The following is a 17,260-nucleotide window of genomic DNA, read 5'->3' as shown; positions in this document are numbered from 1 at the left end:
TGACACTAAAGGAATAAATCATACCAGAAAGAGCACCAGCTATATGATTACAATCTTTCATGTCATAAATAGCCAAAAGAGAGGGAACCCAGAGAAACACAGGAGGTACTCTTGAGAAATAGAGTCACAAAAAAATTGCTCAAGCCGTGTCTACAGAACTCGGCAAGGAAGATAAAACCAAACTTCTGGATTGTTTGCAGCTGTCTTGGGAGTGTCTCAGGGAGTTCTGATGCTCACATGCCAAAGGCCACCTGCAGTTTAGTGGGTTACCTTTTGGTTTTCTGTGTCTCTGTATGTTAGCCCAAAATAGTCTTTTTCCAGAAGGTTCAGATGCTCACACACTTTGTCGAATAGCACTTGACCTCTGGAACGTTTCTGTGGGAAATGAACAGAAAACAAACAAAAAAGACAATTAAGTTTGCAAAATAAAGCATTAAAATAACACCTTTTCTGTCAGACCAGACCAGTAACCTCAAAATTATTCAAATAAATGCATCCATCTTTCCAACCTATTGACCTGGATCTTCATAAGAATCTGCTGAATGGGGCAAGACCTCTTTTTCTAAAACCTCAAATCTTCTTACAGAGTTAAAAACTTCCAATAGGAAAATCTCTTCTGTCTTTCAGAAACTTTAAGAGCATGATGAAGTCATACCTCTGCAAACCAAAGCAATTCTTTGTGTGCAAGTAGCAACAAAGAGCAGTACAAATTATTCCTGGTTATGGATTATCAGAGTTGTAACTAGGGGGGCAATCCACTGGAGGAAAAACCAAACATGGACACACTTCTTGCTCTGGTAACAGTGTGGACTGATTTCAGGACCCATTTTTGCCTAATACACAGGGAAATGTGATTACACCATCTATGGAAATCATGAAGAGAGCCTTGTATCTAATTGGGAATGCAGCTGAGCAAAAACCTCAGCTTTCCAGTGCCCCACTAACCTTCTTTACTACTGGCATATCAGATGAGAAGACCTCTTACTGTCAGCATCCAGAGCCCTTAGCAGAAGCTTCCTAGTATCTATCACACTGGACAGCAAAAATTCAGGTCATCCTGTTTCTCAGCATTGTATGTGAAATTGACAAAATCTCCAGAAAACCAAACAGACAGAAATATCCTCTTTATAACCTTCACATTCCAACTTTGATATGTATTAACTATGATAAACAATTCGAAATTATTTGGGCCATATTCATCACTGTGTGCTTCCCTAAGTGCAACTCGGCTAAAGGAAAAAAGTCTCCTCATTTTATTCTGACCACAAGCACATATAAGTATTTTAGTTGACGTCAGTGCAGCATTTTCTTTATCTGTAGCATACATATGACTAGAAGCAGACTGGAAATACACTACTTGCTTCAAAGGCAATGCAGGCAGCTGACAAAAAAGAGGAGAGAATGCCACCTCTAAATTTACGTGCCTCTGCCGACAGAGCTGCGCCCGGACTGCACTGCCAGCCCAGCAGCTTGGCTGGGAGAGGGCAGCTCAAAATCCAAGCAGACACAGCTATGCCAACAAACCCATGGAGCCCAACGCTGGCCTCAAACTATTTTAGAAGTTGTAAGCAAGCCAAGAGAAAAAAAAGGAAAGAACTGAAGGTTGCTGCCTAACACCCAGTGAAAACATCGCAAGAGATGATGGAGGAAATTGTGCAGCATAATCTAATTTGTGCTAAATTTGGTATTTGTACTGGCATTCAAATGGTATGTTGAAAAGGACACTGGAAAACATCCTTTACATTTTTATCAATGGAGAAACTGAAGCATGGCCTAAAAAATGTTCTCCAGTTGAGAAAAAAAAAAAAAAAAAAGCAAAAAAACAGGCCCAGAAGTGCATTTCAAGTGTATTCCTGTAACTTCATTTACTGTGCCTTCCAGCATTATTTGAGCAAACAGCTCTAGGGCCTTGTTCTGCATGTCACATGCTTTCCACCCTGTAAGTAGGAAGCATAAATATGCTCCAGCTCCTTTATAATGTCAAACAAATGTTTAGTTGATTCTTCACGCTCCGAAGTTGAAAGTAGGTAACAAGAGTTTGGTGGTTTTATACTTGCTGCTCTCTGTAGAGGAAGAGATGGATAAAAAAGATCTTAATACTGGTGTGTGGAGAGGAACCAACTCAGAAACTTCAAGCCAAAACTGCTTGCTATAAGCAAGCAGTGCTGCATTTTGCCAAATTTCTTGCTCTTCTACTTCTTAACAAACTAAGTAGTCGTACCAAATAGAGAAAAACAAGCAAGTTAGCTCTAGAGGACAGGGGCTTTGAAAAACACTATGTCTGTGCCAGTGCACCATTTACATGTATTCGAATTGTGGCACTTCAGTGCTCTCTTAATTTTAAGAGTCACTTAAGGCCAACAGAGGAGTCGTTTTATGTGGCCAATCCATGTAGCTGCACAGATGTCTTTTTTGAGAAATAGTAGCTAGCAGCTGCAAGGTATGGTGTTTTAACAGGGAATTACAGGAAACAGTTGTGCAGAACTGTGCTGTAATAAAAATCAAACGCCCAGAAAACCCCCAGTGCTCAGTATTTCTTGTTTGACTACACACTGCAAGCAAGCGAGAGTATCTATGGCAATCTGGAACAATTTTCATGGCAATGTAACGTCCTCTTCCTCCTCCTGTATGAAGATGCCCAAGTCGTAATTAGTCATTTTCCACAAAAATTCCTGCTGCACTGGCATATGGGAAAACCTTGCTGGTGGTGCAAGAGGACATGAGAAATACAAGATGTAACAGACAGCCCCTCCTGGCCAGGGTCTTCTCTTCACCATCACAAGGTAAGAACTGGTGATGGTTGAGGGAAATACCACTTCTCCTACAGAAATGGCCATTAGTGTCCAAACAGATGAGCCTCATGTTGTAGCCTCATCACTGCCCCTGAATGCCTGTTCTCAGGTCAGAGATGATCTGTGGGAGAAGGATTTATAGGACTCTGGTCATCTGAGGAGATGGGGCTGCCTAGAAATGGAGTCACCTCTGCTGCTATCCTAATGCAAGAGAAATGCTCATGCCCCTGCAGATAGGCAGCATTGCCACCTTGCACCCATGTGTTGTGAGCAGGCATCCATTTCATTGCACAGAAACATAGTGAAGGGAAGCTACTGCATAAATTCATGTGCAATTAAGAGGTTCAATTAGAAATATATAATTAAAGCAATTGAACAGACCTCTTTTGTCCTTGTTAATTATTTTTTATTTTACTGCATACCCAAATAACCATGCCATGAAAGGAAAGGATATCATTGCTTTGGCAGGGAGAGAATGGGAGGAGGAGAGAAAGGTCAACTTACAAATTCAAGCAACTCCTCAATCCATCTTAAACCTTCGCTTTCCATTATTTTAGAATGACAAGTCTAAGACAATGAAAGATTGACAGTCTGCTGGTTACAGTGGATCACAAGTTAATGCCAAAAATGCCAATCAATTCTTAGTAGTCCAAAAGATGTGGATCAAAAATAAATTAAAAAAATAAGACTGTGCTATAAAATACTGACTTTGTAAATGAAAAAAGTTCTAAAAGGTAAATCTGGTAAGAATATCCACTAGAAATATTCTTAGATATTTTTCAGGAATGAATAGGATGAAACAGAATGTGAAGATGTGAAAAAAGACACTTTGCTTAAGCTCTGGGAAATCAAGTAAACAGAAGGAATACAACACACAGATTAAACAGTAGAAATGAACACAAAGGTCTGGGCTGTTTTTTCACAGCCTCATCCCTGCAGGTCTATAATGACCAGGGTTCTCTCTTGAAGCTGGAATGGGAATAAACAGCCTCCTGATGAAGTTCCCAGTAAAAGGAGCCAGCAACAGCGAACTTGGCAAGCCAGTGCCTGCCAGCAATTCTCACACACAAGGAGAAGCAGCCTCTCTTCTCATCAGCTTCTCCCTAGTTTAGAAACTAAGTCTCTCTCTCTCTCTCCTTGGGATGCTGAAGGTCACAAAAGTCTCTCTTGTCCCCTGATTGGCTTCTGCACCATGCTCAAATCTTTCCACATCATCTTCTTCAGCTCATATCCCTCTATCATACCCCCATTGCCTTACAAGATCACCAGACCAAGATTGTGTGAACACAGAGTGAAGAGCTCAAAAATTCAAGTGCTTCCACCTTTGCTCTGCCTGGATAATAAGATTATTATCAAGTCAGCCAGCCCTGTCCCTGAAACACAATCATTTGCAGTCTTCCTGCAGGCCATTTTGGCATCCACCCTGATAATGCAGCTTGTGCCTCTTCTGATGCACTTCACCCTGAATGACCCACTTTCACTTGTTGGGTAACCTCCAACCTACAGGACTAGCCATCTTTCCTAGCTCTATGCCAGCTAGAGCCATCCATGCTTTCAGTACTCAGGCTTCTTTCAGACAGAATCTAACCCTCTATCTGCCCCTCACTGGAGGGGCAATGCCACTCTGGGACTGGTAGCTCAACACAGATGAGGAGCTTCTGTTCTCAGAGGGTTTAAAAGCATTGGCCAGACAATGTCACAGCTGGCCTGACTGCACCTGCTCACTGCCCTGGCCACTGCCCTGCTCATGTCAGGCGCCTCTCCAGTCCCTTTGAACCAGCACAGCTGTTCTACTGCAATCCCTGCACTCCTCCCCAGGTGCTAAGGGGTTCAGTGTCTGATTACAGGGTAGAATGTTGGTCTACTCCCAAGGCTCTATTTTTGCTCACTAGCAGATTACCATCCTCTCACTGAGAGGGAAACAGGATGAGGAGCTGACAAGCAGCAAGCAGCCCTCTCAGCTTCCTAGAAATGAAAACTATTGCAGCCTCCAAAGTGATGCACTTTGGGGCGGTTCTACTTTGGCATCCAACACTGCAGTCTCATGTGGGTGCAGAACGCTGAGCAAGGGTTGCTAGCAACATGGAATCAATTACAAGAGATCACATTCAGACCAAATTTTGCAGTGCTAGGGAAAACACAAAGTGAGAACAGAGTTCCACAGCCAAACATCTATATCAGGATTCATTTTTGCCATCAATAACCATCAACTCCACTGCACAGCAGCCACAAGGTCAGGACAACCCGATGGACTGAAACTCCACTTCCCTTTCTGATCAGTCAAGGAGCACAGCAAGATGAAAATGTATCACAGCTGTGGACCTGGATTTTCAAAGGGAAGAGCTTGCATGTAACTTTCTGCACAAATACATATGCAAACGACCTTGCTGCTTTCCTGGGAAAAGCTGCCAAGCTGCCAGGGAGCAATGTCACACTAGTGCTAGCCTGGCTTCCAGCTCCATACAATTACTGTAATAGTTCCAGTTAGGCAGGATCACTGGAATAAGGATGAATAGACCAGTATCATGAAATCCCAGTACGAATAATTGGACTTGAACTGATGTTGAGGTTATCTGGTTCACATTCCTAATTAGCATCTGCACTTTCCAATGGATCTCAACAATGCACTGTGTAAATGTGTGGGCTGGCTCTAGCCTAGCATGCTGTAATGTATTTTGGCATGTGGCTGTACTAACCTCTTCCTTTTCCCCTCTTCCTTCTGGTGGGGAAGAATCAGCTAATCTTTGTTTTTTTCCATTTCCAATGCTTCAATGTCTTTTTGATGAAAAAGATTGCCATTGTGTGCAGACCACTGATTTGATTTCATTTTACTGTTTCAATTTAAATTACTTTTTGCAATTTAATTTGGTTGATACTTTCATTTTCTACACCCCATGGGCTGTGTGGTAGTCTCCTATGTGCAAACACAAGTAAAAGACCTGCAAAAGTTAAAATGTATATGGCAAAAAATAAGTAACATACACAAGGGGAAGATTCTCTGTCCCCACATTGTAGCTTCTGCAATTATTCTTGCAACACAAACAAGCGAAAATGATTAACTGGTTGTTGGAAATACTTTGTAATCACCACAGAGAGCACTCTCTTAACAAACTTCCCCCAGCTGAGTCTCTGAGTCGCTGAATTCCAGCCTCCTGACAACACAATTTCTCATTCTTTCCTTTACCCAATTTACACAAAGTATATGCCAAATCCCAGGAAAAAAAAAAAAAAACAAAAAACAATACTTTGGCAAATACTCACTACTTGCAAGCTAAATTGACCAAGTCTGCAAGATCACTTTTGCATCGAGAACCCCATTTCTGGGGAAGGGATATGAACATTACACATATGTCATAACTGAATATGCATAGGCAAGTATGTATATAATTTGACACATACAATACGTGCATAGAAACAGATGTGAATTTGTAAGTGGATGTTCATTGTAGTTCCAAATGTAAAGAAGCTTGTGGCCATATCACGTTGCTTCTCCATCTACAGAAAGTCAGAGATTCTAAACTCACACAGTTAGAATCCTTCAGTTAAGGAGCACATTTTTATCTGTGAATGAAATAATAATCAATATTCCATGACATTTCCCATGTTTTTCCTGAAAAGAGATTGGGCTGTTCAAGAACCAAAAAGCTGAACTGAGAAATTCTAGAAGCTGATCATTGCATTTTAGGCCAGAAAATTTCAAAACATGGAGAATATGTTTTTTGAACATGTCTTGATTGAAGCCAATAGAAAGAAATAGCAATTTTTTTTTCTCTAGGAAGATAAATGGAAAAAGTAATTCCAAAGAAGTTTAATTTCATTTCACTTCAACACATTTGTAATTTGCATTTTCAAAGGATTTACACTTTCCCTGTTTATACTTCTCCACAGCTTTTCTCCACAGGGAAAAGGAGATGAAGCAGAAAGGTGACAGGAGAGAAAACAACCCCTGAATTTCTTCAAATCTATTGTGTCTCAACTGAAGCTCCCAGCAGGAAGCTACCTGAGGAGAATCCAGAAAGAAAAACAAGACAGAAAATCTTTTCTGGAATCTTAAGTGGCTAAAAATCAGCAAGTTTTCCTCTGGTTAACTGAAGTAAATATCACATGTGTAATGTGTAGGATAAAAACATCTGTGAGCATAACATGACTTAACCACTGGAATTAAGGTCTCTAAATACCCTGCTGTGCTTGCTGAAAATGGCACTGGCAGTTCCAGAATCATCATCAACAGTTAATTCATCTGAAAGTTCAGTGTATTGAGAGTCATGTTCTAGCCATTCCATAAAACATTTTCATGCCATTTCTGCTAAGGAAAAAATCCTTTGCTGAAGTTAGCAGTGCAACACTGTACGCCAAAGACAAAGGTGGGACTTTCAGTAACAAAGCAAGAAACAAATGCCTTACTCCCCTCTTCCACACAGACCAACACACACACACACAAAAAAAAGCTTAAAAATAAACTCATATTTGAGTTTAAACTCATGTTTTTGTTCCAACTACTTTATTTCTTGTAGAAAAAATCTGTGCACGCAAAGTACTATAAACCAATGGCTTGGGTTGGAAGTACCCTTAAAGATCCCAAGTCAAAATTTCAGATAGTATCCAGTGAATAAAATATTTAGCCAAAAGTGGGGAGAACTAAGAATTAGGCAATTTCAGAAAGATTTTGCTGAATAAAAGCTATACTAAAAAGACTTTTTTTTCCATTATGAAATTACTTCATGTACAGAAATGCTTTTCCTGAAAGCTGCATATCAATATAAGCTCTCCTACTGTTTTATTTCTTTATTAACTTCTTTATGTGTGAACCTTCATAAAACATCCCAGTAGGTGACTGATATAGACTAATAGTTGAAATAAAACCTGCAATAACATTTTGCATATCTGTCTCTGCCTTTTAATTTAGAACACAATCTTATACTGCTCTGCACATATAAATGAATGCCACATAAGGGAACAGAGTAGATCAGAAAGTATTTTAACATACAGTGATGACTGATCACTTTCTTTTTTCCCCCATTATGGTAGTACTATAATTCAGTATCTTACTGATATTTATTTTAACACACCATATTGAAATGTATTACCATTCCTGAAAATAACCTTTTCTGTCAACTGCTAAACAAGCATTTAGATAAACAGATAAATACGTAGTACTGCCTATGCTACAGTTACATACCTCCAACAAATGTCAATGGCATTGTATAATATGACACAGTTTTTATCAGGGGCAACCTTCTTTAATGCCATTTGAGCTCACAATCCTAAACAGCCAGCACTAATCTAAAAAAACCCAGAGGACTGCTAAATCCCAGTAAGAAGATTGGTGACCTAGTCCCAATTCTGGCATCAAACCAAATTAGGGTTTTTGCCTTCTACATCAGCAGCAGAGATCACACCAGCACTGGCACCACCCAAGCTCTAAGTGTGCTGATGGGTGCTCTGCACAGTTTGCATCCTTGGGAAAAGAGTGAGCACTCTGTTCGTGACAATGCAACCACGCTGGGGGCACTCGATAAAAAAAAACAAACACTCTGGAGCAGGTTTTTATGTGTGGAAGAGTGAGAGCCATGTCTGCACATGTACAATGGCTACAGAAATATCTGTCAAATGTGATGATTATCAAATGCACCCCAGGTGCATCAACAGCATACTGTATAAACTGAGGTCTGCTACCAGCTTACATGCACTATTGTCCAATAAATTAATATAAAAACAGTGGACACGATTTCTCAATTAGAAGTTCTGTTCTCAGCACATTTATTAGCTTCACGCATTTGCTAAATCATGACATAAAATAATAAACAGTATTCCATTTATGAAGGCTTTTCAGCAGAGAAAGTAACCCCCTCACTCAGCTTTCTTGAGAGCACAGATTGTTTGGGCTTGGATTTTAGCTAGGCGTGCAGCTGATCCACTGGCTTAATGCCTCCTGATTGCCCTACCATCTCCTCAAGACACTCTGAAGTAACTCAGGCGGGTCTCTTGGGATTCACTACAGCAGCTGAAGCTTTCCAGTGGCAGCTATAAATATTTTCCTTATTCTACCTATACTTGGACAAACTCAGCAAATGCTCATCTCTCCTCATCTCACATGCTAATTAACTCTGCACAAGCCGAGTACCAACACAGTAAGGGGAGCCAATCACTATCTGACATATTAACAGTCCTTGGCATATATCAACAAAAAACAACCATAAACAGTTTGTTTATTTTCAGCTGAAAAAAGCTCTGTCAACATAGTCCGATTTACAGAGTAATCTTGCCATATGAATTTAAAAGCCACAGAGCTCTCTCTGACCTACATTGCCAGCCTAGGAAAAAAAAATACACTGCAGAGAGAGATGCTCTTGAGGCAGAAGAGGGAGCAGGATGATCAGGCTTTTAGATTTGGGGTACCTTAGATGGTATTGCACCATCAGTGCTGGGGTTTTCATGAAAACTAACGTATCCTGTTCTCATGCTACATCCAAGCTTTATCCACTTCAGATCAAAACAGTTTCTGCCAGAGTGAGATAAACCATGAGAGACAGACCTTGCTGCCTATCAACACCTTTCTTTGCAAGCAGATATTTCACCACCCAGTCCTGTCTATGATATTCTGTTCACTGTATCAACAGACAAGGATAAGAAAACATGGAAGCAGCCCAGTGCTGCATGAGACTCAGCTGGAAAAAAAAAATCACCTGTATGAGGCATTAAGATTTTCTTTGACATGCTAATATATTTAGAGGATGATAATAAAGTGAAGATTTACTTAGTTTGGGTCTGGAAATGGCAACACTTAGTGTAAATGTACTATACACCTATAAATTGGAGCAACTAGAAACAGAGTTGATTAATTTAGACAGCTTGGTTGGGATTGGAACAAGCAGCAGGCACTTCAGTGACACAGAAACAGAGACAAAATGCATGGAGGCTTGGCAGGAGCGTGACTGGGCAGCGACATGAAAACCAGCAACTTCTGTGTTGATTTGGCATGAGGTAGAGGGGGGAATGTACACATTGTACAGAAACAGCAGAAGGGTTTGAGTGGCCATTTGGAAAAGGGAAAAGACAAAGCCACTCTTTTCATCCACTCTTTTAAATTTGTATTCCAGCAGTCATTAAAATTACATGCAGAGGTTGGGTGCTGGCTGCACAAGGCACTCTGGTAAGAAGCTGGAGACTCTCTGAGGCAAAGACTACCCCAGGCAACAAACCTGAAGAAGACAAACATGAAGGGATTGATGCAGTCTTACCCTGGTGAGGCCACCAGCAAGGATGGTGACAAGGACAGGACTCCTGGAGCCAACAGACCTCTATCAATCTGGGGTGAAAGGCAGGTGGAAGATCACCCTCTCCTGGGCTCTTGCAAACAGATTAACCAGCAATGAATCGTGCAGTACTTCAGTTTGAGTGTGCATGACCAAACCCAGTTTTTTAAAATCTTTGCCAGATGGAGAACCAGCTCCTGTTGCCTGGCTTGTGTCCAACTCCTTCCCCAATGGGAGGGAACCAGAGGTAAAATTTCACTAGGAAGTTTTCAGCTAATCATTTATACCCAAAATATATGCAGTTTCAGAGCAACTGAAAGTATTGTCAATGTAGGTGAACCCCTCACAATAGTTTTCAATGTTATGAAAAATGGCTGGCACCTCCAAGGTATCAAAATGAGTATTTTTATCTGATAAACTCAACATTTCACTGCACAAATAATTTTCAGAAACTATTAACAAAAGGCAATAATTAAGAGGACTAGATGTAGAAAATGTAGATGTGGAGAAAATGTGTAAAAAAAATTTTTTAAGCTTCTGGCATTTGATTGTGACCATGTCTTCTGCTGTGCCAAAATGCGTAATTTAAGGCCCCACCTGCTGTTCACTTGGTACATTCAAAGGAGTGACTTAGTTTTAATTTTTGGTTCCTCATTCGGTCTCTGAAATACTTTAATATTAACTGGATAAAATATCTGTCTAATAATTTAGGTGTGTCCCTATCAAGATTATAAGAGACCTTCTTCCTGAATATCACAGAGCCCAGATGTTCCCAGCCACAGGAAGTTGTGGGGGACCCGAACCTACCCTGGCAAGGCAGAAATGCTCCAGCCCCATTCCCTCAGCCTTATGGCATTTCCAAAAGGCTTAGCTCAACCTGAATTATTGTTTTGGTTTAGATTTCTTTAGTTTCAGTGAAATAATAATAATAATAATAATAATCATCATCATCATCATCATCATCACCACTGAAAGGGAGCCCAAACATTTTAATTTTTGTTTTAATTGCCAAACTGAAGAAAAAAACCCTTTCTCTGCTCAGCCTCACAGTTGATCATTATGAGCTGGATAACTGGTGTTGATTTCCAGATCATTGTGCTTCTTGAAGTATCTTAACTCATAAAAAGTGGTATTTTGAAAAAGCAAGTCAGAAGAACTGTATATTAACTTTATTCAGCTGAAACATATTCAGGCAATACTCAGACTCCTACTGACATGTGTCAGGTAACATAGATCTTAAGTGAATCCCCTGGCTAATCCCAGTCAGCCCTAATTAGAGGGTCTGGGGACAGAAAACATGCTATGCAACAGCGATGATGCCTCTCAACCCAGTCACTTTTACTTGGAACATATCCTGGGGAAGGAACAAAACCCAAAACAAAGGTCTTCATATTAAGTTAAGTGAAATGTAAGCAATGAGTAGGTCAAAAGGAAAAGGCTTATTAAAAAAAAGTCCCTCTTGCATTCAGTAATCAGTTTCACATGTAAAGACATTTGCAAGAGACTGTGTGGAATCCATTATACAATTAAAATGTGCAGGGGGTAACCGAAACTGTATCCTTCAGAATGCAGAGTGCATCTTATTACAAGGTTTCCTTCCTGACCTTAAAACCTGCCTCAAAAAGCAGGAGAAATTTGATGTTATTAAACCCCCCGTGCAAAAGCAGCTTGCAGGTCCACACAAGGAAACTCCCAGGGAAGGGTTAGCTTGGACACTGTGTGGGGAGGGGACCACGGGGCCATGCATTCCCCCTCCATCACACAGTGACACAGGAGGATTTTTCCTCCAGAGGGAGTCTTGCAGGTCAGGAAAAGCAGCACAGGCGGCCACCAGCCTCTTTATTTTCTGTCGGAGGCGGCAGTGCAGAAATAATTCCACTTGTTCACAACTCTTCAAGCCTGTCCTAAGACAATCTTCAATGATTTGGTTTTTTTTAAGGAAGCATCCTGTATTCTCACTTTTTAACAGGAAAATGAGAAATTCATGCAAAATGCCTTACTTTAGCTATTAAAGAATCCATTTATATCATGTCCATTTTGTCTTCAAAAAGGATTATCAGCTCATACTTGTGTAGGGCAGAAAGGAAGGGACCAGTTCACTCCAGTCTGTTTTGGTCCATGTTACAAATCCTGGTTTCAAATCTCTGAAAAGAAAACTTCCTGCTATTTCAACTCAAGCATGCTACTCCAATGTCACCTGTGGATGTGGGGAAACCCGCTAAGAAAATGGGAGGAAGCCACCAGAGGTTCATTACAAAGGTGTAACAGGGGCTACAGCATGGGACACCAAACCACTGCCCGGGTTGCAGTGACTCCAGCATGACTGAGAAAGCTGGAGTTTAAAACACCCGTACACAGTGTGTTTTTACCAGTCCTTTCCTACCTCAGCTACCCCCACTCACACACAGAAGAGGGGTTAACAGTAACACTTTGTGAGATGTTGTTTCTCCATGTGCTGTGCAGCTTATCTGGATCCTACGTCAACTTGCTGTTTGATGTAGGGCTGCAGAGATGCCACAGACAGGCTGCCATGGAAACATTTGTTTTCATTCACTGGTGGCCTGCATGATAAGAAAGTCTGAGTGGTACAGGAATGACGAAAGAGTATAAATTACCAATGGCCTCAGACAGCTGAGCCTTTCAAAATTAAATCTAATTATTTTACCATTTATTTAGACAGATTATGTTACAGCTTTCTGCCCTCACATTGTGAGTGACAGCATGTATATATTTAGAGCAGAAACAAAGACAAATTCCAACTTGTTTTAGGAAGACACTTTAAATTAGGCTATGTGCAATGGAGAGAATGACAGCTTGTTCCACTTGCATCTTCTAATTAAAATGCAGTGGTCTAGACAACAGAAAATTGAGATGGGGCAGATATGGACAAGAAGGGAAATAAATCTGAGGAAAAAACATGATTGTACTACAGCATTTGAAAACTCCTACTTAAAACTGAAGAAAACTAGAAATAAGTTAATTTTGCTTGTTTTCTTGCATCTCAGGTAAAACTTGAACTAGTGTGTTCATTGCCTTTTTTAAGGTTATCTGAAATTAATTTGCTGTCTTGGATCTACTTCCTCCTTAGCTCTTCAAACCAAATAATGCAAAGCATAGGTCTAGCTTGCGTAAAAGAGAAATCTTCTACTACCACTTTGAAGTGCAGTTTTGGGCGCAGCTCTGGCCTTGGACACTTTGACAAACAACATTTCTGAGCCTGATGCTGGCTGGGAAAACACGACGAACAGCCCAAGGAGAACTGCTGCCAGTAGGGGTGGACATCTAGGTGGAAATCACCACCCTGTGTCCCTCTGAATGGACTGCATCAACTCCTGTGATCCAACACCCCTCAGAAATCTCCAGGTTCTTCATGACATGGGAGAAAAACAGCTGCCCTGAGGCTGTTTTTCTTGGCAGAGTACCAGGGAGAACATCACTGTACAAAGACTTCTCCAAAAGCCAACAGCTTTCCCTGGGGAGGGGAAGCACCATTAGGTGGCCATTGCACATTGCAAAGGAAACCCCTCCTCTGAAATAAGGCTGCCAGTACCATCTGCAGGCTCCAGGACCAGAGCAGCAGTGGGGGTACAGATGGTAACACTGGTGGTTTATGGTTTTGGAGGAGGATGAATGAACAGGTTGGGTTACCTCCTTAACCTGGTTTTGGCTTGTAATGTGTTACTGCATGAAAGATTTTCTGGGTCAGGATGGACGGATCACACAGGCAGCAACATTGCAGGGCTCAAGGGAAAGCTTTCACCAGGTATTTGCTAAAGATCATTTCACTGAATGGAGACTACATTAGATGACCCCCTGTTAACCTCAGCTTTGAAGTTAGCTCCACTATACTTTCCCTCATACATCTCATACAACATGAAAAACCCCCACTGTCACAAATGCAAAGCACTGAATGTGAGAGAGATTGAGAGATATAGCAGCAGACAGTGAAGATGCTCAGCTTTAAATATGGAATAAGAAAGAGGGGCTTCTGAAACAAAGGACAGCAAGGGCATAACAGATTAACCAAACTTGCCTCAGAAGTGTCTCAATCTGTGAGTACGTGCCACATTGGCTGCGAGGTCATTAACAGGATGAACACATAATTGATAAGCTGCAGGTTGCGCTCTACTGGAGAGCAATAAGCTCCTTTAAATTACATTAATATTTAACATACATAAAAAGCATTTGTCATTTGCAAAGCACTTTATAGAGTAACTGATGGATTCTATAATGATCCCCAACTCCCAGACTAGGGAATGCAATTCTGGAGAGATAAATACCTGGCTGGCATCCAAATCAAGATTCACTGACAGAGCTATTATTCTAGCCCAAAATTAGGTTTCTGAGTTTCTGGTCCTTCTAGATTACATTGCTTTGCAGCCTTCAGTAGGTAGAAGCATGATACACATGGAGCAGAAAGAAAGGAGCTGACAACACAGGATGACATTTCTGACTCAGATCTAAAAACTACCACATCCCTACTTTGGATCACTGTCCACTCTGAAAGATGCAGTTATGTGGGTTGAACACAGGAATGGAAGTACTAAATATCTAATTGCCATGTTGTCTGTCCCACTCCCATATCTTTTAAAGAATTAGTGTTGGGGAATTTACTGACCTCCATAATTTGTTGGGTGCCTTACTATACTTTATATTTACTTTATATTTTATATATTTATATAAAAGAACTGAGATTAGCTCACTTGCTTACAGCATGGTGATAATAACATGAAGGGGGTGGGTTCAAACCCTGTATTGGCCATTCACTTAAGAGCTGGACTTAATGATCCTTATTGGTCCCTTCCAACATATAATATTCTGTGATTCCATGAAAACTGAATGGCTTTGTGTGCTGCTGACAAAGAATTATATATATATGTATCTGTATGTATGTATGTATGTATGCTTGTGCATATACACATTTTTCCCCCATTTAAATTGATACAGTGAGTTCACTTGAAGGTGATCCTTAAATAACATTTTTCTGAAATAAGATAGATTGTTTCTCATGCTGCAGCACCGGGTTTCTGTGTAACAGAACTGTGACACAGAACTTTATTACCTTACCCAAAACTCTGGTAGAACTTCATCACCTGCCTCCTACATGGTTTCCTGAGATGCCTTCTGAGACCCTCAGTCTCCCTGCCCTACTAACTCCCTTTGTGAATACTTTTTTACTCCTGTGGAGAAAAAACACAGTGAAAGCCACATAATTTGTCTTGGCTGGACTCAGCGTCCTTTTGCTTCAGCTAAACTTTATGTACATAAGGACTTCCTTTAGATCTACCAAAAATTCCCATGGGCTAGAGTGGGCTGTGCCGGAGAGGCATCTACAGTTGTATCATCAATACATACAACATACTGATAATACTACCTAGGAGGGATGCAAAGTCTGAATTACACTGTTTAAGGTATGCAAATTTATGCACACTCCAGCTGCACTCGTTCCCTGAAATATTTGTTCCTCCTAACCAACTTTGTTTCAATGCACCCCATGGTTCGCTCATCATCATAGCCTTACAGCTTTGTCATTTGAAAATTCTTCCTTTTAGGAGCTCTATTCTCATCAATATTACATTCTGCCTGGGAAGCCTGATCATCTTAGAAGCAGATAAAATGATTACTGATGACAGTCAATACAACTTGAAAATATTTCAGCAATGAAAGTAGAAAAAATTCATACAAAACTTATATTGGACATTATTCAAGAGCTATTCAGAACTTGCAAAGCAGAGAAATCTGACAAGCAATAAAACATGATGGCTTCCATATGCCAGCATTTTGACACTTTAAGAGAACTCAAGTTTAGTGAAAGAGTGAAACTTCCTATGAAAGTATTATTCACAGCATTTTTTTGCATAAGTGGAAATCTAACATAACAGATCTCCCTTTCTACTCCATGTTAGATTCTGATAAAGCTCAGCCTGCTAGACAAGATTTCCATAGAAATATTATTTGGTAGGATTTGCTTGATTGCATTCCAAAAAGTGACTCACATTTTACAAGCAAGTGGCAAAAGCTGAAATGAGTTGACTCTTTCCATCGAAGCCACTATGAGTCATTCCTCCAGCTTAATGGCTCCCACACTATCCTTGAGTGACAAAATTGAGACTGCAGGTCAAGAAATGACCATTTAACAGTCACAAAAGATGTGTTCAGATAGCTAGTCCCAGACTGAAGGAAACAACTTGGTCAGTGACATTAAAAGACACTCAATTGCTAATGGATGGCTAATTTGCTATAAGAGTAGTAAAATGCCAGCTTCTGTTTGCAGCTCACTCCTAGCATGCCAACACTTGACCCAAACTGTAATGCCAGGGTTAACTAAAAATCAATAAGGTTTTTCTCACCTGCCACTTTCCAAAGCACTTAAAACGAGAGCAGCTGAAGGACAAATGGGCTGGACGAGATATGATTGTAAAGATGCCATGATTTGGCTCCCAGTCAGGTACTCCTTTTCTCTACCCTTTCTCCTTCTCCATGCTCCCGTGGATCTTTTTCAAGCCTGCAGAATATTTCATCTCTGCCTTTATATTCTCCTGTTCTTCCCAGGTGGATTTTCTTCTCTGTGGAACCCCGCAGTTACCCAAAGGATGGTTGGCTTAGCCTGGTCCTCCAAGACACATCCTTCCTCTGCTTGGTCAGGTTCAGCCTTGTCTTGTGTGTATGACCTGACCTAAAACAAGGCAGGCTGGTCCACTGTCCAAAAATCACCTTGATGACAATGACTGAATGGACAAAGGGGTCCACCCTGAGATGCTGCATTTTCTCATCTCCTTACTCTGAGATGCTAAATGTGCTCACTTTTTGCTTTTCTGAGGCCTTCTGGAGCTGAAGGAATCGTCTTAGCATGGGTCTGTCCACAGGCACAGACTGGCTTTGAAGTGACAGCAAAAAACCGTCCCTCCCAAAAGTAGGCTCCTGTCAGAGTCCCAGCAGGGAAGGCAAGCTTCCTTACAGAAAAATCACAGCAGCTTTTTGCCAGTAATATTCAGACACAGTTATGATTCACAGACATCATGGAAAAGCACACAAAACTCTCCACTCTCCCTGCTGTTTGTACTTGACATTTCCCCAGCTTGCCCAGGGTGTCTCTCATGCCCGCAGTAACCTCACAATTGTCAGAATTACTGTATGGACAATGACTCAATGGAAGACTCAACTCGGTAAAGTAAAAGGAAAAGAAAAGCCCAGTGAGATAAAAGTCCTTCT

At 40.8% G+C, this 17,260-nt stretch overlaps 1 protein-coding gene across 40 annotated transcripts in view; it reads right to left on the bottom strand.

Moving 5' to 3' along the window:
• The window catches only part of EPB41L3 (erythrocyte membrane protein band 4.1 like 3), a 141,047-nt gene that overhangs the window by 41,360 nt on the left and 82,427 nt on the right, over nucleotides 1-17,260 (bottom strand). For all 40 annotated transcript variants that reach the window (XM_088173488.1, XM_088173443.1, XM_088173526.1 and 37 more), the window contains exon 4: nucleotides 271-375. In XM_088173488.1, the coding sequence (XP_088029614.1) occupies nucleotides 271-375 (105 nt within the window). The remainder of the gene's footprint in view (nucleotides 1-270; nucleotides 376-17,260) is intronic.

Source organism: Sturnus vulgaris, chromosome 1 (assembly GCF_052056855.1).
Source record: "Sturnus vulgaris isolate bStuVul1 chromosome 1, bStuVul1.hap1, whole genome shotgun sequence".
NCBI classification, from domain to species: domain Eukaryota; kingdom Metazoa; phylum Chordata; class Aves; order Passeriformes; family Sturnidae; genus Sturnus; species Sturnus vulgaris.
Note: the sequence above shows the minus strand (reverse complement) of the source record. Positions and strands in the feature narration are given on the sequence as shown.